The sequence below is a fragment of the Scatophagus argus genome, chromosome 15, assembly GCF_020382885.2.
Source record: "Scatophagus argus isolate fScaArg1 chromosome 15, fScaArg1.pri, whole genome shotgun sequence".
In the NCBI taxonomy this organism is placed as follows: domain Eukaryota; kingdom Metazoa; phylum Chordata; class Actinopteri; family Scatophagidae; genus Scatophagus; species Scatophagus argus.
This window is the reverse complement of record NC_058507.1, coordinates 11,349,579-11,372,928: the sequence shown is the minus strand read 5'-3', so window position 1 is coordinate 11,372,928 and position 23,350 is coordinate 11,349,579. Positions and strand designations below refer to the sequence as shown.

Below are 23,350 nucleotides of genomic sequence, written 5' to 3'. Positions count from 1 at the left end.
GCGCCTGGCTGCTATCGAAGGCCGTGCCTCTGTATGACTCACAAAAGCATGACCTCAGGGAGCAACGAGGAGCTCCAGTGCCAGCAGTTAGCGAGAAGAGAGGGGAAGAGGGAGGAGTTACGGGGAAAACAAGTTGAACTACAAGCATGACAGGCAGCCCAGGCCTAAGTACAGCGGCCTGTTTGTGATATAAGTGGGGCACACCGCTTCAGCACAGTCAGGGAATCTAGAGGAAAGGTTACGCTGGCCCTATCTGGGCCTCCACACGCACACATCCCCTGTCCGGCCAACTCCCCCAACTGAGGAACTCTAGGAGTGGATTCAAAAAGGGGGGAGTCTCCCAGGCAGGGTTAAATATACCACCCAGGGGCTATATTTCACTAACAGCCACTGAGCACTGACAGGAAGCTATAGGCAGTGTCATGTAGACAAGAATGTTACTTCCACAGGAAGTATAGCCTCAAATCTTTAACCACAATCGACGCATAACTTATTATGATGTTATGTATGGATGTTCATTTGAAAATACTCCTCTGCAGTATGAAGAATATAGCACTTTTACATATAAATGAAGATCTGCAATATTCACGCCGTTGTTAAACAAGTTCACACAATGCTGACTGGACTAGAGCCGCCAAATACAACTGCCTGGATTTTGCCATATACTGCAATTTTTACAGCTGGAATCTGTGGCAAGTTTCCTGCACTGGTAGTGATGCCTTTTACATCAGCCAGATTTGCTAGACCTAACTGGTTTGCCAGAGCTGATGGGAGCGAAGACAAAGTAGGCTGCAGCAAAAAAACGGGTATGACGGAGCCAATGACATAAGCACTTTGACAGTGTTTGTGTCATCATCCCACTGCCAGCAGGAGGAGACAAAGATTCCATGCAGGTTTAAATCATTTTAAACCTGCAGCATCTGTCAATCAATCAATCACAAATCAGCAAACGTGTTGGATGCAATATTACCTGCCAGAGATTTGTGGCATGCGGAGCTTGAAAACTTCGCTGACATATTTTTCCCACAATCTTCAGGCAGATTCATAGCGGTCTAACCAGTCAAGCTTGAAGCTGAACACAGACAACTGAGTCCACGTGTATATCACTTTGTAGGCCTATTGGAAAAACAATACAAAGGTCTGTTTGTGTGGTTCAAATGGTCCAAGTCTCCTTAGAAAATAAATGCACTGTTGTACCTTGTTACAAAAGTGATCTATATATGTACTCTCCAGGATAAAGCAGCATCCAAAGACAGCCAAATATTTATGGGCAATCATGTTCAACTTGTGTTACGGGCACTGTAGGATAAGGGTTCACTGGAAGACCAAACATCATTTCTCATTTGGGTTAAATAAGTGTTTTTTCTTTACACCAGTCCGCTAATCTAGCAGTAATGATGAATGCTAGGATCATCTTTAGTGCATGACAAAGACAATAGTGTAGTATCATCTGAAAACTATGAATCTATGTGGAATATCAGTTTTCCAATCGTCTGTTCACTGTGTAAAGAGTAGAGGTTAGAACCCACGACCCAGGGGTGCTCCAGAGTTATTAACAGTGGAAGCTGAACATGTTTGAACATTAATTATCTGTAGAAATTTATGATACCACTGAATCAGATGAGGTTTATCGTCCATTTGGATCATCTTTGCCTCTTTGGGTTGAGTGCAGATGTAAGATCTAAGAGGAGAGCCCAAGCTTTAGTTTCAGGCTTGTTCAAATGCTTCAGTATTACTTGCATCAGTGTTACCATCTTTTGTGTCACGATTCTGCTCACATGCAAACTGAGTGTCCAGTTTGCCACCCACAGAAGTAGTGAGCTGCTGAGGCATAATTCTTTCTAAGGGTTTCATAACAATAAGGTCTACAGGACAATAATCACTGAGTTCTTCAGAACACGTGAGATGTACGACATTTCAGGAACATTACAGGTGTAAACTCAACTGCATTTCAGAGTAATTTCACTGAGGTTGTCTTCCTAGGCTCTACATATTTAAAAGTGCTCAACAGAAACATCAGTTCAGTCTGATTGTACAGCTGAATTGAGGGCATTGAAAACTGATCTGAATTATTCCCTTTATTAAACGTTCATCATCCCCTTCATAGTGCCCCATAAATGTTTTGCATTGTTGCTTTTAAAAGACATTTTTGTCTTTTTCTATTTCTATTTTCTATATTCTTGTTTTTACATTCATGTAAGACTCACTCACACAAACTCACACTGAAGACTGCAGTTAAGTGTTTGTACAGACTTTGATTAAAAAGCTTTCAAGGTGGGGATATGGTTGTTTGTTTGGTTTTATTTTACATGTTAATAACATTTAAAAACTAAGGTCCAAAAATTACTTTCAGTATGCAAGAAAAAAAATTACAATTATTTAACAAATCTTTATGGTTGAAATCCCCTTACACGTAACATAATCGGTCAGACGGTGAACATCTCTCCTTCATCATCCATTCTTGGTATAAATAATTCCCTAAATATTCCCGCAAATTCATCCTGAAAATCCTCCTCTTCTGTGCTCAGAGAGGAGCTCCCTGACATCCCTCAGTGGATAAGTGAAGTGTTAAACTTCATGTCTCTTGAATGCTCTCAGCTTTTCCTTGAGAGAGGAAACAGTTTAATAAAGTTAGAGAGTTATAAATACCTTTTACAACTTACAGGTGACAGAGAAATACTTTGGTGCTGTGAAACTCCTCATTGCTCTCTCTCAACGGGTTTACATTTTTTTTGTCTTGATGGAATACAGAGTCAGAATTGTTTAATTTTGCAGATAAATGTCGTAATAACACGTGTTTCTTAAGCCTTCTAAATTGCTTTACTGCTTTTTGTTTTATACTTTACACAGCTTGATGATGGTATTTTCATCGTAGAAGGTAATGCTAATGTTATACAAACATCCAAACACCAACAAGCCAAAGTATACAGAGCATGAATGGTATGAGTTCGCAGGTTGCAATTCATATTATATATGGCTGGGTGGAAAACAAGAGTCATGTTTGTGACATGAATAAAACGCATCAAACAGGGTGTTGTGTATACAGCTTCAGAAGACATAAAATGGTTATCAGATGTATGACAAATCCATATTTACTGCAATGTTTCTGAGATTCTGTTGTCAGACTATCACTTTTACATCCACAATAAAACGCAATTACACGTATACATACATGTGTACATGTGTATCACATGTCAACAAAACAAAACATTTAGATATAAGATATTTGTTAGGTGGTCTTAAGCGATCAGTGGAGTTTTAGACTTTTATCAAGGGTGAATAGATCATGTTCTAATCTTATTTTTGCAGAGAAATCCCCTCAATACTGAAATGGGTGAGAGGGTACGTTCTAGCATGGATACACTGAAGATAGCATGTTTACAGCAGTTTTTTTCTGAAATACTGTGTCAGTACTTAAACAGTTCATTAAAGTAAAACTTAAAAAGAAAAGTTCATAATGGAAAAGTGAAAGCTCTCTTTCTGGGTCCAGAATGCTGTTCCATTGTTCTGTGAACTTTCCACAATAACAATGGTACAAAAGCGACAAGAGAAAACAAAGACTTTTATAACAAATTTGCGACAAACGTGTGTCAGTAGATGATGATGGTAAATGATGGTAAATATTTCCTGACAAGAAATAAAACACAGATGACCTGTGGTATGAGCCATCTTATAGTGAACTCTGCACTGAGAGATGCTTTGTGTACCATACAACACATTTGGCCCAACCCCCTCTTCTCCTTCACATTAGAATGGAGTGACAGCAGGAATTCCTCTACAAGCACCTGGCTCCTGATTGGTCAGAATGTTGTCCTAGCAACATGAGGAACTGGAGACTGGAGGCAGGTTTGAGGGCTCCCCGGAGAAGCTTCTCTGGAGATGATCTGAGCATGTGTGGAATCTGAAATATTATTAAATGATACTCTTTGAATAATGTTTTTTTTATTTGTCTGGGGCAAATTATAATCTTTTGCAATGGCTTGTCCAGTGTGACAGAAGTACATGCTGTTGTGTTAAATGTTTATAATGTGAACGCCTATATACACAATATAGACAAAGATATTGGGACACTTAACCATTTCACCAACCAGGACTTTAATGACAACACATTCTAAAGACATAGATAGCTTTGCAGTTTTAACAGCTTCCACTCTTATGAGAAGGGTTTTCACAAGATTTTGGAGTGTTTCTGTGGGACTTTTAATTTTTTTTTTATTTTTTATTTTTCACATTCATGCAGTCGAGCAATAGTGAGGTCAGGCATTGCTGTTGGACCAAAAGGAGTGGCTCACAATCTCCATTCAAGGTCATCACAAAGGTGTTCGATGAGGTTGAGGTCAGGGCTCTGTGCGGGCCCTCCACACCAAACTCATCCAACCATGTTTTTATGTTTTTATCCAATCTTGATTTCTGTAAGGGGCCTCACCTAAACCCCTGAAAAACAGCCCCATACCAGTATATATTTGTCTATACAGTGTAGCTGCAAATCAGAAGACTAGAGGCCGCTGTTACACACACATAGAGAGTGGAAACATACTGTTCTTCAAATTACGGATATTATAACTGTGTTAATGTTTTCTGTATTTTAGTCCCATTGTTGTATAAAATGTGTTTGCCCAGCTTGCGTGCCTTAATAGCCTAAACAATGTATATTCAATGTTGGACTTGATAATATTAACAGAAGAAAATTGCACTGGTTTGTGTAACGCAGGGGCATTTATTTAAGCTTTTGTTCTGACTTAACAAAAAGTAATATTTTGCGGGTTTTCAAAGTCATAGACAAGTGCGTGTTTTGCTGTATTGAGATGGGAGTTAACGGCTTGAACAGATGTGATGCTTAATTTAAAGGACATTCAGAGCTTAATTTAAGGTGCACCAGAAGCAAAAAAACATTGAACACTAACAACAATATATCATTAACATTGCAGTTATGCAGTTCTGTAATGCAGACATGACTGACCGTAAGAAGAAAAAGTGGTCTCCATGCCCAGTTATATTCAGACTTTCATAGTAATAGCAGTTTATCAAAGTTCTACATTATGCAAGTTTCCTGAAAGAACAACTACGAGTCATGGTCTAACTGTGTGGGTACAGGGTGTGTCATTCTTCAGTGCTAGATTGAACCTATCATAGATCCCATTCTCACTACCTACAGGCTGAATCACAGGGGTGGAATAAAAATCATCCTGTTAAGTCTACACATGGTGAGTGAATAACTTAACAGCAGGAGAGAATTTTACTTTGGAGAGTGGTTCTATAAAGGAAAACTGGTATGAATCACACAGAGAAACACTGGAAAATACTGACTCAGGCAAAGAGGATGATGCAGACTTTTCTAAATTCCTGCTGAACTACATTTGAAGTTACAGGTCTGTATTTTACAACTGGTGACAGAAACTGAGGCTGATCCCTCATAAACTTTATGCACCTCTTCCAAAAGTCATTCATATGAATTTATTTGAGTACTTATGTGCAAGAAACCAAACTAAGACTTATTTCAATTTGAACTTTGAAGGAGTTATTATCATGAAACTGCACATACAAATGTTTATCTGGACTGCAGCCTGATGGCAAACATGGACCAGCACATATCCGAGAGGTAACATGAGAAAGATTACAATGCGAAGAGAGAAATGTGTTTTGTTTTCTCAAAGTGCGAAATGGGAACTGCAAGTAGGGCTGCACTTGGGATGTTTGAACAGCAACAAAGTAGGTCACTTGTGGTCTGGTCTGCCAGAGGTACATTACACAGTCCTAAGAGTGTGCAATTTGCCAGGGTAGAGCATAAAGTGGTGCAGCATCGGACCTCAGAAAACCAAGAAATTTTGACAGCAGTGACATTAAATGAGTCATGTGTTTTTACTGAATATACTGTAGCTATAACAAAAAGGAGTCACTCACCGTGCCAGGTTCTTTGAAGAAGTTTCATTGTGATGTAGACTGGATATCATGTAACATCATCAAGACTGCAGAAACGGAAACATCTGTTAACATGAAAAAATAATTTTTTAAAGTAAATTTTTTAAAGCCAATTTAAAATGTACTCGAAGGGAACCCAAGCATACATAAGGAGAACATGCAAAGTCCACGCATAAAGACTCTGGCCAGCACTCAAGCCAAGAACCTTCTTGCACCACCGTGGCATCCTAGAATAAGAATACTTTAAATAAAAAGATCATTCATACCATCATTAGGATATTTAATACAAGACAATAACTCAAAATCTGCCAGCCAAAAAAGCAAACAACAGATTAGCAGAGATCAGTGTTAATTCAGTGTTTGGCCAATACCTGTATTATTTTGTAATTTCACAGTCACCATGTACTCTGCTAGAATCATCCAGTTTCTATCAAAACCCACTCTGACCTTACCGTTAATAGACTGGAAAACAAATAAAGACCGTTTGCCTGAGTTGTGAATTCTGCAGGTTGTGCGACATCTCTCAAAATTATCTGTTAAGAGGACAGAAGCTCCATCTAGACATCCACTGTGGGTTTAAAATTTCAGAAATAAACTTAAGATAAAAAAGAAAAGAAAAGAAAATTACAGCGAGAATGAGAGAGACAGTAAATGAGAGGCAGGCCAGATGGCCTCACACTCAGGGACAACAAGACAGCAACACTGGCATGTCTATCTGGTTAAACTGTAACTAAATGATTCCTCAGGTCTGTCTGTACGTGCACGCCTGAACCTTTATGATGCTGCTTGGAGAGCTCTCACACTGCTTTTGTGGCCCCATGTGGAGTAAGTGGTGGCATCGAGAGTCCAACGTCTGACACTAATGAATATGTGAAATATACTCACACTGCAACTATCATTCTGCAGAAGACCAAATGGGAGTAATATGATTTGCAAGACTTGTTTTTCTTGAGAAAACTGTAATATGTGTTAACAAAAATGTTCTTCAACTGCTTCATAAATAAATGGAGTAACCTTGAGTTATGGTGTTTTTACTCTGTCATTTCAAGGCTTACCCAGGCTTGCACTCAGTGGCAGACAAGTAGACGTTAACACCTTTGTTAGGCTGTTCTTAGGCAATCTGTTCAGTGACTGTTTCACCCAAAACAGCAAATGTCAACCTCATGGTAGCGCTTGAAGAACAACAAATCACTCAAATCATAAGGATTCATTCTCTGGGGAGCAAGAGTGTCTGTTTCAACATTTCAGGGCAACCCATCTCATAGTTGCTGAGATATTTCGGTCTTCAGTGTTGGCTGATTGATATTACTGTCCCTAGAGAACATCTAATAGCCAACAGTTTGAGATATAAATGAGATCCTACTTTAATCAAAGGGTCTGTGTAGAAAATTGTGGCCAGGTTTCCAACAGAGCAACAGTCCTGTCAGGCCTGTTCTCTGTCCACGGAGTTAGGGTTGATGCCCAGACATCTGTTCCCGTGGACAGACACAGGAAAAACAGGCACAGGCACAGTTAATCTCTGCTACAGATCGAAACCATCAACTACTGACAGATCTGCTACTCTGTTAAACCATTTCCATAGATCACAAATCTTTGTTTTTTGTAATATGGAGGCTATGTTTGTAATATGGAGGCTATGTTTGTAATATGGAGGCTATGTTTGAAAAGGAAAAGGAGAACACCAGGAAGAAAAAGTGCAGCTACTGGAGAGCCTTTATTGGGCACTTTGTGCATCAAATCCTTTACAAAATAAAATAAAAACATCAGTTAAAAACATATTAATAGCTTTTTGTCCCTTGACATGTAATGTTAGAATAACTTCATAGAAAAAGAAAAAACATTATATTATTAGGAATAATAGAAATTTGGATATATGGTAAAAAAAACAATAAAATAAACCAAAAAAAAAAAAAAAACCCACATCCATTCTCTTAATAAATATATACACAGTAAGTACTGAGATACAAAAGGAAGGATCGTAGAGATCCAGTTTTCAGTGGACATATATATATATATATACAAATATTTCCATTTTAAAACATCAATTTATATGTATTATATACTGTAGTTATGGCATTAGAGGAGACTTTTTTTCTGAATGTGTCTGTACCTAAATATCATATTGCACTTCCAGAACAGCCTGTGTGAACTGCACTAGACATTCATTGACCTATTACATCAACATTCAGAAAACTACTCTACAGGGGAGGGGTAGTTTTAGCATTATTATCAGCATAATAATATGACTATTTAATACTTACAAAGAGGCCATTAGTTGATTGGAAGAAAAACGTCTTTAAAGTCATTTCACTCGCAAACAACATATATCCTATGCTAAAAAAAAACAGCAAACATTTACTATACAATATTGTCTGCTAATTGTAGGATGGTTAAAGAGGGCTTTACACACTAAATACTGCCATGTTGTTTGGTATTAATACACTGAACCGCTGAGGCTCTGTCAGCAATTTACTGTCCTCATTTTGTGTGCTAAATACCCAAATTTACAGACTGTAATCATCAGTGCTATGGCTTTAGGAAGGAAGCTGTTTCTCCTCATGAAATTCAAACGTAAGAGAAACACTGCTGCTTGCATAGCATGAGGTATAGCAGCACCGCAAACACCCTGCACAAATAATGTACAAAAGTAAAGCACTAATATTGAGGTGCCCCCCACTGAATACAAAATCATTATCAAACCTGATCTCACCTGTTGATGCACAGAAAGGTTTTAAATTGAATCAAAACTTACGTATCTAATCAACATTAAGAGCTATGACTTTTTCAATACCTCTTTTTAAAGTAGACTTTTAAAATCTTTTTGACATCAATACAGCAGAAAAATGACATGATTTACATTTCATATCGAGTCCATTATCACCGTGTAGCCAGACATGTAAACCACTACACATGACGGCTCCATTTCGTTCATCCTCTGAGTGATGTCCCCTACTCACGCCAATCAGATTTCAGTGAGGGTGAGTTTGTACATGCCGCCCAACTCCTCCATGGTGATCTGGAAGGTGTCTTCGTTGGAGTAGTGTTTGATGATGTTGTCGTCCATGTGAACTAGAATACTATTAGAAGACAGGTGTGGGTGTTAACGACCTGTTTGTTTCACCCTTACCCCCAAAAAACTCAAATCTTGACTTCTATACAAAGAAACTGAGAAATCTAAGTACGTAAAATACTTGCAGAATGCCATTAAATGGCAAGCTTTAGAGGTTATGGCATGCAAACTTTTTAAATTCAGCACAGAGCCAGGCTAGCTGTTTTTCAGTGTTTCTTGTTTTTGGGCTAAAGTGAGCTAACATTTTTTACTGTGCAGATATGAGAATGGTGTTCATCTTCTCATCTAACTTTAGGCAAAATAAGAAGAAAAACATTCCCCAAAGAAGAAGATTATTTCCCAAATTGTCAAACATTCCTTGTAAGATTGATTGCATTATGGCAGGATTTTTCTCAAGACCATGGCTTTACCTTCAATATGCAAATGTAATCATTGCAGAATTTAATTTATCATCAGTAACCCAGTTATGATGATGTCAGTCCAGCCTTTGGGTCTGTTCCTACACCTCATGATCGGCTGGTGTGTATCATAGCAACAGCCAGATTGATTGCTAATAGTCAATTAACTCACATATTACCAACTAAATGCCAATTAGAAGCATGTTTGAAAAGTTTAAATTAGACCTCACTGTAACAGGGATCTAAATCAATCAGTAAGTCAATCATGAATCTGGGAAAGCCAACAGTTTGATTGACACTTTCATATTGAAAGAGACCTTAAACAATTTGAGCAAGCCCCTGAGGAATATCCTAGTGAAGGATGACAAACACCTGAGGTAAACATAACAGAATATAAGAATGTTTTTTATTTATCTGGTCTTATGTCGGGTTTGCTCTTTCACAAAGCACTCATACTCACCCTTTTTTGCACTTCTTATAGACCTTTCCGATTTTATCCAAAGGTAATTCATACTTCTCTGAAATCTGGTTGGGAAAAAACACAAGTCAGTGTTAATGGTTTTTCTATGCAGAATTTGCCAGATGATGTTTGACTGTCGATACACCATTCAAAGGTGCAGTAACCAAGAAGGGTGGTTGCTTGTTGAGTGTCAACTCCCAGGTGGTCAGTATTTGAAAACCTGGACTCAACAATCAATTATCTTTCTCCGGAAATGTGCTGAATACATCAAAATACTACAATACTACAACAAAATACTAATTCTTTATACAACATTTTCCTATATTCTCCTCCTGCTTCTTTCTCTCAAGGACATCTTCACCCCCCCCCCCCCCAAATCCCTTCCATCCATCCAACACACCTTCTTTCTGTCTTTCTCCAATACTTGTTTTTATTCTTCCCTACATTGTTCTTGGTTCAATGTCCTGTCACAACTTTTTAAGCCAAGTGCAATACCAATCATTACTAGTACAATGAACCGAGGACAACTTACAGCTTCCACCAGGCCTTTCAGCGTGGGATTCTTCAGCATGAGGGCATCAAACACCTCCTCTGCCTCCTTGCGCACGTACAGCAGGACTATGTGGTGAAAACAGAAAGAAGAGACGGGAAGGCGTCAAAGCAAAGCACGTATGTTCGCAGATTGGCCACGAAAACAACCCAAATCTGACCTCAGAATCACTGGCAAGAGCGTTAGCGTGTATTTGCGTCAGGCTGAACGACTCAACTGCTGGTTTGGTTCATGCGTGTGGGTTTGTGGCTTTACTGCATCCCGTCTTGATTTCAAAGTAGTGAAGCTCAAGCACATGCAGACATGTTTAATCCATTAGTCAATTTGCAGCTCTGATGTATAATGCTGCAGGCCATTTTAACTAAATACCCCCCCTGCCAGACTCTGCATGATCCCTCATTCAGACTCAAAGTTGTGGCACTGGGCCCAGACAAAGCACTCTCATCATACATGGTTGTAAAGAGACACACATGCAGATGGACGCAAAGACCCACCTCTCATTCACTACACTCTATTTTCCCAAAATAGATCATGCTCTAAATAGATTTTCTCATATTGTTGTCCAGCATGTTGCAGGAACTTGTTACATTTGAGGTGTCTAAACACAAGGAAAACTCCTTCTGTTGTCAAGTGGGCTTCTATTTCGAGATGTAACTGTGTGCAGTGGAGTTTTCACTTTACGTCATCTGTACATGGAGCAAACAGTAGAAAGATATGGTACATGTCTGTATCGTGGTTTCATAATATGACAGTATATGCAGCCACAGTTTTGCTTCGCTCCTTGTGGTCAGTAGCTGCCTGTATAACTCCATTTGGGACAGACGCTATTTGAAGGAGGCTGTTCAGCACATGATTGGCAGGTCTCTCTTTCAGACGTCAACATGATCCCTTCCAAACCGTGGCACGGCTGCCATTTGTCTAACTGGAAAAACATGGCAGCTGTTGTGGAAAGATTATGAAGCATCACCTAAACCTTTCACTTTAAATTGGAGCACATTAAAGGCGACACATTGGCCATGTTTTCTAGCTGAATCATGCTTCATTTTACATTTATAACACCTACTAGAATCAAATTCAAGTTGTAGCATCATTTAAGATAGTAGCTCCCATTTTTTCTGGTTTGTAAAATGAAGTGGTGTCAACTTGTGACCTCTTATCAACAAGTTAAGGCCTTATCCTGTGACATAACTTGTGAGCAGTTCAGAGACTGACAGCCTCTGAGATCTGAAGGACTTTACCTGACCTGACCTGATGAGTTGAAAGTATCAAGTATTTCACAAAAAAGCAAAAACTAGAGAAAAAAAACTGTTGACCCATCATTTTTTCTTAGAACCCCTTGAAACCTCACTGCAGGTGTATTCATTTGAAAGGGTGAAGGTAAAGCTCACTTCTTAAAAACTTTCTTCTTGTAGCTATAACTTATCTTAAAGCACTTATTTACATTTTTTAGTATAGAATAAGCCAGCTGTGGGCCTAAGAATAAGATATAGGGTAAAGGGCACAGGCTTGTTTGCATGTGTGCACATAGTGATCAGTGGTATTTTGTTGGGTCAGTGAGGCCCCGGGCACATGTGTGTGTTTTGAAAGACCTGGAATAATCACATGGCCCAGAAAGGGGTAGGAGCGGGTTGTCTTCAGGGGCTGATCACAGCAAACACACACACACATGCACATATGAACAGACTGATTTAGCCCCTGAGAAGAGCATCATCAGTCAAACTGCAGCATGTGAACAGTCAAAGCATTGTACAACTGCTACATATACACACATGTAGTACCTTTCTTTGGTTCCTCCTCTCTCGCCATCTTGTTGGGGGGTGAAGCAAACTCATCATCACTGAATGGTAATCTCTTCATGCCCGAACTGCAGTGGACAAACACACAAATCACTGCTTAAATGCCCTCAATAACCACTTAACAGGCCATAATATACACACATGCACAAAGCTCGGGGGTATTTCCTAGAAACAACAACAGCAAGACTGTATGCGTTCAACTGAAAAAGTGCAGAGGGATGTCTCAGTTCAAAAAGACTAAAAAGCAAGTGGGAAAACAGCAAGTGGGAAATCAACATATCCATGAACTCACCTTTCCTCTCCATCTTCTGTAGAGAAAGGCTGCAGAGGAAACAGAAATCAAGAAAATTAATTCATATGGAAAATGGAAGCTGAAAACCCAACCATCATATAAAGTGCATGAGAGTAATTTAAATTGATGATAGTATCTGATCTTAGAATTGGGTCCTCAATGTTTATGGCAATAACGTACATTAAATCTGATTTTAATGTGTCTGCAATGAAAATATTTAAGCCACATTTAAAATGTATGACTTTGTAGCCGCTGTGGATCTAACTCTCCATGTCGGCGGCTAAATCAGACAATCAGGTCAAGGCATAGTCAACAGCCAAAAGTCCAAAAGGTTTCCAGGGTTGGCTCATCTATTCTTCCTTTATCAGTGAGAAAAGAGTCTGGTCAACAAAAAACGACCACTCAGCTGCCTTGTTTTATATGTAGAGCAAAGTTTGTACAGCTACAGCTTGAGGGCTACGGAATCAATCTCAGGAAATGATTCATATATACAATAATGACAAATTGTTTTTGTTTTTAAAATGACATTTGAAGCATATTAAAAAATCAAGATAAAAATCAATTAAAGCTACATCAAACAAGGTAAAAAGATAAAATAAAATAAAATACAAATGGACAAAAACAATAATACCAGACATGCAGTTCTGGTTCAGTTACATCGCAATAACAATAATAATGAATGGGATCAAGCAGATAAATGTTGTTGCTTTTTTAATTCTTGGAAAGCTGCTTTTTTGGAGCTTTTCGCCCTGTGACTGTATTGATCGCAGGTGCTGCCATTAATAGAATTCTCTGCAGAGCTTTTAGGTAAACTCAGAGTTTATCAGAAACTGATAGCAGTTTAGTCAGGTTCAATGTCATCAGCAGTACCAGAAATAACCTCCAGTCCCTCCCTCAGCCTCGCTGGGAGCAAAGTAAACCGAATGAAAGCGAGTGAAAGGGCTGATCATATTTTGACCAGCAGGGGTCACTCAAAATTCACAAGTGCTCAAATTTCTCAACGCTTTTTCCTGCCAAGTCATTTTGCTCATCATACATGTCACGGAAAACATGAGAAGCGCCTGAAATGCGCAAGTGACCCAGAAAAACTAATGGAGTGAATGCACGCGTGCAAAAGTGAGGTGACGTGTTTGTCCTGACTGGAGGATGCAAAGCTCAGAGTTCAGTGAAAAAAGAAGAGGGCTGCTGCTTGTCAACTACGATAAAAACCTAACAAACTGCACGCATGCCTGAAGTGCCAGTAAAAATCTGCCACATATAGCATCTAGGCATCCTTAACAAAACTGGAGTCCACTCCAAATCTAACTCTTTATCTTGCTCTGAGCATATGAACAAATTAAATGGCAGCAGGTAATATTCTGAACCCCCACGGCTTGTTTTGAGTCACGGGTAAATGATTCATCCTGTGAGTAAGCAGTCTGAAATACAGCCATCAGTATGTAGGACTCCTATCAGAGCTGCAAACTAGAACTCTCTGTTCCTGCCAGCTAAGCAAGCAGGTCACCTCGACCCAGCTGGCTTAAGAGTGGGTGGAAGCTGAAATCAACAAAGTATTTATGGACCACCCAAGGTGCTACGAAGGGTGAATAAATGTAGCAAAAAAGCACGTACAAGGTCGGAAATAACATATAAGATATGTGATTCCATTTTGTCCTTAACAGTGCTGGTGGTATAAAGAGTTTTGTGATTGTCAGTGGCACTCACATGGCGCTGGAAGGAAGAGAAGTGAATGTCGGGAATGAAAAGGACAGGCTGGGTTTCATAGTCATTCATCATCTTGAAGATGGTCACATCATTGCGTTTCTGGAGGATGGGCACTTTGACATCCACAACTGGGCAGAAAAGACACGACAGGGTTTATTAATAAGGACATCTTTAAATCTGTATTAATATTTTTTTTAGCCACTTAAGGAAAGTAAAACAAGCTGTAAACACAACACTGATTTATTATCATCTAATGAAATTTTTACAGTAAACATCTTAGGAAAAAAGCTATTTACACACCAAGTAAACACAGAGAAACATAAGCTTTATTTACTGTTGCATTTCCGGGAACCAGCAAATGTGAGTCCGATCTATACTATATTTTTAGCTGTTTTGGTTTCAAGTAACTCCTGAGGGAAAAGATCTCTTTAGATGCTAAATGCTCCACCATGTTTATTAGCTAGCTGCTAACACTGCTAACTGCTACTTGGTGGGAAAGTAATTTGAGGTGGGTTTATCTGTTTTTTATATGAAAAAAGCACCTTATCTGCTGACAATAATGATGAGGGTGTGGGCAGCAAAACCAAAAAATGAGCCAAAGTGAGCTAAAATGCTCTGTAGTGTTGAGGGGACCTGCAGAGTCTACTAATAGTTCCTCGTGGGTACATGACTGCGTTTGATTTGACTCAATGTCCATGTAAAAATATTGATTAGCACATGTTTAAGACATAAAAGACCATCTTGTATGTCTGACATTTGCAGTGAGAAAGGTTTTAGACAGGACATTTTCCACACTGTTCCGCGCTGAATGTTTTCAGTGTAGTCGTGTCTGAACTTGTCAATTTGACTTCGACATTGTTTTGTTAAGAAGTGCAACAGATTGTACTCATTTGCTTTAACTCCAGGATTAGGAACAGTATTTTCACTCCCCTGCTTTTGTGTATTATACAAAGTAAATTACTGAGAGACTCACAGCCCAGGCCAGGGTTGAGTTCGGGGACCTTCCCTTTCCGGCGGGACTGCTTCCTCTCCTCATCTCGGATCTTCCTCTCAGCTCCCTTGTCACAGAAAACTTTGATCTGGCAGTAAGCGCGATGGATGGGCTTGTTGCTGCGGTTGTTGTAACTGTAGGTGTCGATCTGCAGGTTCAGAGGAAGACCCTTCACGCCCTTCTGAGAGGAGAAGTCTGTGCTCAGACAGTTGACGGAGATGAAGATCTGTGGAGAGAGGACAGAGGAGATGGAAACAGTTGAGTTCAAAGCGAGGAGAAAATGTCCAACTTTAAAAATAAGCTTTAACAACAGCAAACTAATAACGTAATTTTTTCCATAGTTGGTAAATCATAAAGAAACTAGTTTTCATTTAACATCGCGAAGGCCTTCCTGGAGCAGATGAGATCATTTGGTGTTATGTGTTGCCCTCTATTGGTCGACAATGGCAATCGCAGGCTTATATTTTGTCTAATGTGGAGTTGCTCCTTTGTCCTCCTGGTGCTTTTGTTGTTGACAGGTAATCATTGTGTCAACAAAACACGCTATCATATCAACACAGAGCATTTGGAAAAACCTTAAAGAGGGAATCCAAGGGGTAAAGCAGAATATAGCAATGAAATTGCAAATGTTAATGAAAGGCAAAATGCGTGAATGTATTTGTACATTAAATTATTGTGTATTTACAGAGCATGTTGAACCCTCTGGACATGAATGCAAAATGACAAAATGAAAAAAGTCAGAAAAAAAGGAAAGCATTGATGATAGGTAGCAAGAGTTCAAAATGGGCTAAATAAAGACAAAAATGAATGCACAGACTGTCACATACAGAGCAGAAAGGAAATAATTGCTATGAAAATATATTTTTAGTGGTAATGCCTCTAGGTTGTCCCCAGAGCAGTTAAACAAAAGGCAGATGCTGCCTTTTCCAAATACATATATGCTGCAGGCCACACACCAGTTCACACACATTCACACATATCTACATCTCTGGTTAAACAGATCAATGAGGCAATTATCATTGATGAGATGCTCAAACAATGTGGCCGGGCGGTGCTTCAAAAAAATACACACACTGTGAAGTCATGATCTCACACAAGGATGAACATCCTATAGACACAAGCCTCGAGTCATGAGACAGTTAGATCCCACATCCTGGTGTGTGTGTGTGTGTGCAAGAGAGGTTTGTGCGTGTGACTTTATTTATGTTAAGTGGGCAACAGCGAGAGGAGATGAGCCAGGATGCCATTTTGTCTCTTTGTCTGCTTGTTAGCCTGTCAGTCGGCATCTCAGGCTGACAGTGGACCAGTGGCAGAGAGCCACACGAGAGTAAGCGACAAAAGAAAAAGCTAAGACTGGAAGAGAGGACAGGAGCTCCTCCTTTCTGTCACGTCTCCTACCTGTTGAACAGGATTTTATTTGCTAACTGTCCAATCCAGTCCTCGTCCTCCTCTTGCTAAGTTTCCTCATTCCTGCACTTCTTTGTCTGGTGCGTAGAAATAACTTAACACTCAGGACCACAATAGGGGTGACAGGCAGGTTGGACCAGTCCAGAATGTATATGCACAGACTCGTATGAACACACACACACATGCACACACACACACACCTCTGTGTCTCTATGCAATAAGGCTAAACACACAAGAGGAGGTGACAGCATCCTTGCTCTTCTATTTAAGCCAATGTTTTCTCTAACGACTGTTTTGGAGGATCACGATGAACAAAGCGGCTGATGATCACTGACAAAAGGGTGTCAGCACCTGAAACCTGCATTCTGGTCTGTGGCAAGAAACATATGGTGTCTTAAAATAAACAGGAGTCGTTTATTTTTGGCTTAAGTGTGTTGATGTGAAAAGTTCAAGGCTCATATTAAGAGTTCAAGATAGGGAAAATTTGGATCACCGGTGATCCTGTGGACCAAACACTGCACTTGTTCTTACATGAACAACAAAAGGCAGCAACAGCGGTCTTGGTACAAGCACGTCCACTTTTGTCTCTGTGCATATGTTTCTTTTATCGTCTTACTTTGGCTTCCTCATTGGTGTCCCAGGTGAAGGAAATGGCGTTGTAGGAAATCTCCTCGATGTTGCCGATAGTGTTGAAGCTCTCCTTGTAGTCAGCTGTGACAACAAATAAGAGTTTGGTGACCAACTTAGCAGTCGAGTGAGCCATAAAAAGGCACATGTGAGAGTGGTGTTAACTGAACAAAATACAGAAACAAATCAACACTCAAGAAAACTCTTTTTTTCACAGAGTTACTGTATGAGGTGGGATTTTAAAGGCTGAAGAATTAATCCCCAGCCAACTTAAATGATCTGTTACAACCATGCCTTCCCGTCAGTTACCGCTAAGCTGCTCTTTCAGCCAGCCACTTCGTGCAGACACAGAAGGATTAATCAGCCAAATCGATGATAAAACCAGGATGAGTCACTGGATTAGTAAAATCACCACCCTCTCTGCCCCAGCAGCGTCCCAGTCATTACGCTTAAATTTAGTTGACCCTTCATTGCAGCACTCTTACTACTTAAATATCACACATATTTTAATGCCACACAACAGTCTTACCAATGTCCAGACACCTCTGTTTGGCAGTGTGCTGTCTGGAGTGCCAGTACTTCCAGTGTTTCAGCTGATCGTCTCTGCACTTCTCCTCTCCAAACACCACCATCACTACACTCTGGCAACGGATGAACACACACAAACACACAGCAACAACTTAATATGTTATATTGATATGTAGCAAGTGATTACTGTCAATAAACCCTACACTGTTTTGGGCTTATTTTCATTTTTCTTTCTTACCCTGACTTTGGTGATAGGTTGCTGTATGCCTTTGTTGTCAACCTCCCTGAGGGTGATTGGGTAAAACTGTCCCTTGTTCAGATACGTCATCGTCCCGTCACCTGTCTTTTGACGCAGAGACTTGGACGCCTCAAGGGTGTACTCAAAGTTATTCCTGAAATACAGAACAATTGAATAAGCATCAAAAATTAAACATCAAGAAAAAGCATTTCTTTTCGGTAAACCTGGAAAACAGTACAGTAACACCATTCAAAAACTTGGCATAGCATAATGTGGCACGCTTCATTTTGCCGCCGCAGCTAAATCGTGACCTAAAATCAGTGTGTGTTGTCAGATAATGCCCGTGTGTGCAGACTCTTGTCTTTCACACACTGGGGGAGTCTGGTGTCTCCCCTGTGACTAGGATGAATGAGGCCATTCTGCTGCGTTGTGTCAAAAGCTGAATGCCGGTGGAAGTCGGACGGTGGGCCGGCGGCAGCGCGACTTACCCCGGCACGGTGTCAAACTGAGGGTACTCATCAGGTGTCATGGAGGCCATACGTAACTGGAGATCCCCTGGGAAGGAAAACACCTGCAGCACACAAAGAAAACAGATAAAGTATGAAGTGAGGGACAGAAAAAAGAGCATATTAAACAGCTACTTTGCTTTAATTTTAAATGATTCACCATTCACCAGAGGAATAATTATTATTTTAATCTAGCGGCGCCCCTCAGGGTTTTTTCTCTCTTTCTGCCATGACTTTCTGTAGATTTTATTAATTTGTTCTTTCCCTTTAACCCTGTGTCTTTAATTTCAAATGGCCCTTCCTTCATGTTGTCAAAACCCCCTCACCCCCTCCTGTACAGGGGTTTTGTTGGGTTACTCTTCTCCAAGGTAATTCCCCTCCAGGTTAAATAGAGAGCGAGGACAGAGAAAGGGCTTTGGCTATTGTAGGAGAAAAGTACAGCACTTTATTGTGTTGGTGAGACAATGGCATAATAACACACTGGTCGCTATTTTGGCATGTTCAAATAAAACCAGGGAAGGCTGAGCCCACCGCTGGCTCCATGGGATCAGGTGAATATCCTATTGTCTGATGGGAGAGATCTGAGAGAGGAGAGGAGAGGAAAGTGAAGCAGAGAAGGGGGAGGAGGAGGAGGGCGATGTAGGGAGAGCATTAACAGGGTTTAGAAAGAGGGGGGATCGAAACACACACCTCCTGGGAACCATCCTTGAAAGTCTCAGTGAAGGTGGAGTCGGGGGGCGTGCGTGACTGGGTGCTGGGGCTGAACTGGACACCGTTGTGGGCGAGCTGGCGGTCAAAGACGCCCACATGGCTGTCGGTTTCGGCACAATTGTTTGGTATGGTCACTGAGAAGCCGTGGCTGGGCACCTCTGTCTTGACGGGCGGGTAGTTTGGCACGGTGGCAATGGAAACTGTGACGGTCGTGTCTGAAAACGCAAAAATCCGCAAACTGACTATCAGGTTCTCTGTCTTTAAGCTGTTCTTGTCTGCATGTGTTATTGAATGCGAACAGACCTGGTGAGGGGAACTGGCTCCTCTTGTCCTGGGCCAGTTGAAGAATATTGAAGGGTCCCTTAAGGACCTGAATCCTGCTCTCCATACCTGGTTCCTGAAGAGGAGCTATGGGGTGTCCGGCCTGGATCTGGTGTCTGCAACAACAACAAAGTATGATTGGATTTAAAGTGTGACCCAGCTGGCAAACTGTTTTTATATAACTGATATATATCAACTCATTATTTGAAAGTTTTACCTTGCACTTTTGTCTGTATGTGTGCTCATGTCCTTTTTTATATATTATTTTATTATATATTATTTATTGTTTTGTGCTTTGCTGTTGTGCAACCATTCGCCCTATGGGGACAAATAAACTGACTGACTGATTACCCTCAGATAACCAATAAACGCACGCACTAAGATTCGGATAGCACAACAACGTTTTTACTCTTTTTTACTCAGTCTTTTAATGCCAATCAAAATTGCAAAGTGTTTTCTGTTACTTTAATGACTATTACAACCGTCTTTACAAACTATTTGTGTACTATTTGCGTCACTTGATTGTGAGATTAAATAAAGTAAGTATTGTATTTTAACTTATTTTAACTTAACAAATCTGTTGGGTTAGACTCTTAAAGCTAAAACTTTGACTATTTGGAGAAACATCATGCTCTTCCAGTTTCAAATAGATTACATCCAAATGCATAAAATTCAGAAAATGTGCGAAAGCTTGAATCTCTCCCCATCCCTCATGCTGTGATTCCCCTCTGCTGTGCTTTCATTTTTAAGGGGGGGGGGGGGTATTAGATGAGGGCTGCTCTTCACCTTTTGTTGGGATCCACATCACAGACCAGTGCTTCTGGCTTGCTCTGGGGTATTGTTCTCTTTTCCCTGGGCACCTGTATGGGAGGGTAAACACAGCCGCTCAGCGTCTGACCACATCACATCCAACATCCTGCTGTCTATATGTGCAGCTAGATCAGTTACATGACACACGCTCTGCCTCACAGATGTTCTTTAATGGCGGGATGTCAGTACGGAGGATGGTTATAGTGGCAAAAGCCTGTCAGGATTTGGTAACTAATCCCCTGACATGAGATTCTGTACTTTAGATTTATGAGAGAAGAGCTCTGAAAGTTACAGAACTTTTTCCCGCATGGTCACGAAAGTGATCTCTGAGTTTTTCCTGATACCTTGTAGTAGTCATAGAGCAGACCGAGAGCTGCAGCACTGTCCTCGTCTCCATTTATGCTCATCATGGCCTTGGTGGCAGCTGTCAGTGGGTTCTCCAGAAATGATTTCCAGGCTTCATCCTCTGTGGTGAAGGAGCGACGCTGGCCGCCATAGCCCGGCTCGTTCTGGAGAACCAGGACCGCGCGCTTACTGCTGTAAGACAAGAGTTGAATAGGTAAAGGTGTACAAAGCGATCATTAATGCTTTTTTACACCACTTTATTACATGAAATTAAAAAAAAAGTAGGTGGTGAGGGCATTACTCAATCAAATATATTGCATTATGGGTGTGACTTGTACATGTTTAAAAGAGCAGATTTGGGATTGGTAGGATTCACCAATAGTTCTTCAAGCCAAGACCTACAATCACAGCCTTGTTCAGAACAGACAGACAGGTTAGAAGAGTCAGAGATCCACCATGTAGATGCTCGTTATCTACGAGACCAGTTGTTCAAGCTTTTCAGTGATTGTGCAACAAATCTCAGCTATCGAACCACCGAGGTGTCATGAGAAAAAGATGCTCTACAGGCTCGTCCAGTGTGACGACACGTGTTCGGTGCTCACTCATTGGCTGAGAAGGTGACCACAAGTGACGTATGTGGCCCAGCTACATTCCTGCGCTTAATCAACACTGGGCTACTGTTTTTGTAAGAGAACCTGTTTGTGAAAAATACGTTTTTATGCACAGTCAACACCGTTTCTCCCTCCTCTTCCATCTTGTGAGAGTCATTGCTTCACAAACAGGGCTGAGCTGGGCCAATAAGAATGCACCACGATGTGTTGCGTCTCATCGGCTTGCCTAAATGTGTTAATTTAAGCTCACTGGATTCAGGTAAATGCTTTAAATCTAAAGTGACATGAAAACAAAACACAAAATACAGAACATTTGCCTCATTATTTATCTTCCTAATTACACCAAATTTGAATGTTTGCTCAGCTTATATTTATTTAGTAGTTTTAACTCTTAAGCTCTTGTTATTAAAGTTTCATCTAGATCATTAGCTTTACTTGTCAAACTTTGAAAACTACACAGCACTTTAACACAACTGTAATCTACCTGCCACCAAATCTGTCTGGTGATATTCAGCCACAACAAAGCAATTATGATGAAGTGCAAACGGACTGGTTCTGTTTCCATGTTGAGTATCTACAACAAACGCAGCTTTTTTTCCTCTCAATGGCCAAAGCAAAGTGATAATTAGTAATCCTATATCTAATTGTGCTGTTCATGAAAGGCAACCTGATAAGATCCATTATTTACGCCAATAAATCTCTAAGGAAATGAAATCCATTACTAAAACAGAAAAGAAGTTTGTGTGTCAGACAGAGATTAAAATTAGATTCCACTTGTACGAAATAAATTCAGTTTTGCAGCAGGAATTCACAGACTCTTTAAATGCACAAGCCCATGAAAAAAAACATATTTTTTTTCTATACAGGTGTGCATGCAGTCTTCCATTTTTGAAACAAAAAGTTTGAGTTGTGTAGAGTTTAAAAAAATATAACCTCACATAGCCCCATGCTTGCTTACATTGTCTGTGTAAGTAGCCGGGCCAACGCCTAACAGGTGTACAATTTCACTCCTCTGAAAAGTCTCCTTGTCATTGCCCTCAAAACAAAAAGTACATAATATAGACTGTACGTTTACACCAGCATGAAAAATATATTCAAAAAAAATAGTTTTAGTGAAGCTGTTGGTCAAAACTCTTAGTAGCAATAAAAACCATCAGCAGAGGCAGTTTTTCTTTAGCTGACAGCTCCCTGCTGAGGTCCTGAACAAACATCATTAAGACTATCCACATAACTGTTGGAGCTTAAAGCAAAATCAAACACTAAACAACCCATCACGGGACGGTTTTTATTCTAACAGGCGCCTCTGCTCGCACGACAGGTGGAGATACACCTGTACAGGCTCGAACACGACAGGTGAAATTAGCGGAGTTACACCATGGGAAACTATGAGATACAATCACTTTCCCGCAAGGCAGCCAGTCTTAGAGTAAACTTACCCTTGAACAAGAAGCCAAAATAATCCTAAAATAATGCCTCAATTACTAGTCGAATATCAGGAGGATTGTTTTTTAAAATATCAAGCAGCAGCTGCAGGTCAGAGATGGACCCAAGTGAGACTTCTATAAATCCGTTTGTGCCAACTCAGAAAAAGTTCAAAAACTGAGTAAATATCCACAAAATATTTAGGGTTAGTATTACATTATTATAGAGCCAACCTGCCCCGTTGTGCAAGCTAAAGGTGGAGAGTCAGGACAACTTACTTGTCATGCTCCTGTGACATCTCGGTCGGTCGAACTGGACTTTCTAGTTGGTATTGAAAATCCGATCCGTCTTCTTTACCGGGTTGCGCCGCTAACGCTGGATGAGGGCAAACAAGGTGTCCCCTACTGAGAGAACGGGTTTTGTCGGCTTTTCTCGCTTTTTTGGGGCAATGCAGTGAAATCGAGGCCGGTTTTACCTGTGACAGGACCGCGGATTGGATTACAGGTGGACGGGAGGGCGGGGCCACACTGTCAATTGCCTTCTCAGAGGTTGTGATTGGCTCACCTGTGGTCTACCTGGAGCTGTGGAGAGACTGCAGGGTTATATCATATTGGTAATTGGTATCATATCTATCTATCGATCTA

General features: G+C 40.4%; 1 protein-coding gene across 4 annotated transcripts; it reads right to left on the bottom strand.

Annotated features, from left to right (window-relative positions):
* Positions 1-7,614: 7,614 nt before the first annotated feature.
* Positions 7,615-23,157, bottom strand: grhl1 (grainyhead-like transcription factor 1). Of its 4 annotated transcripts, none has more exons than XM_046413613.1 (16): positions 22,985-23,157; positions 20,673-20,865; positions 20,305-20,378; positions 19,501-19,634; positions 19,177-19,412; positions 18,469-18,551; positions 17,981-18,134; positions 17,744-17,855; positions 17,204-17,298; positions 15,163-15,406; positions 14,190-14,317; positions 12,486-12,514; positions 12,176-12,261; positions 10,380-10,465; positions 9,848-9,912; positions 7,615-8,996 (listed from the first exon to the last, which is right to left on the bottom strand). In XM_046413613.1, the coding sequence occupies exons 1-16, from the start codon at positions 23,002-23,004 to the stop codon at positions 8,882-8,884; spliced, it is 1,854 nt and encodes a 617-aa protein (XP_046269569.1). In that variant the 5' UTR covers positions 23,005-23,157; the 3' UTR covers positions 7,615-8,881. The 4 variants fall into 4 exon arrangements, with proteins under 4 accessions (XP_046269569.1, XP_046269570.1, XP_046269571.1 ...); XM_046413614.1 differs by having other exon boundaries at positions 20,673-20,862; XM_046413615.1 differs by lacking the exon at positions 22,985-23,157 and adding an exon at positions 22,721-22,967.
* Between the last annotated feature and the right edge of the window lie 193 nt (positions 23,158-23,350).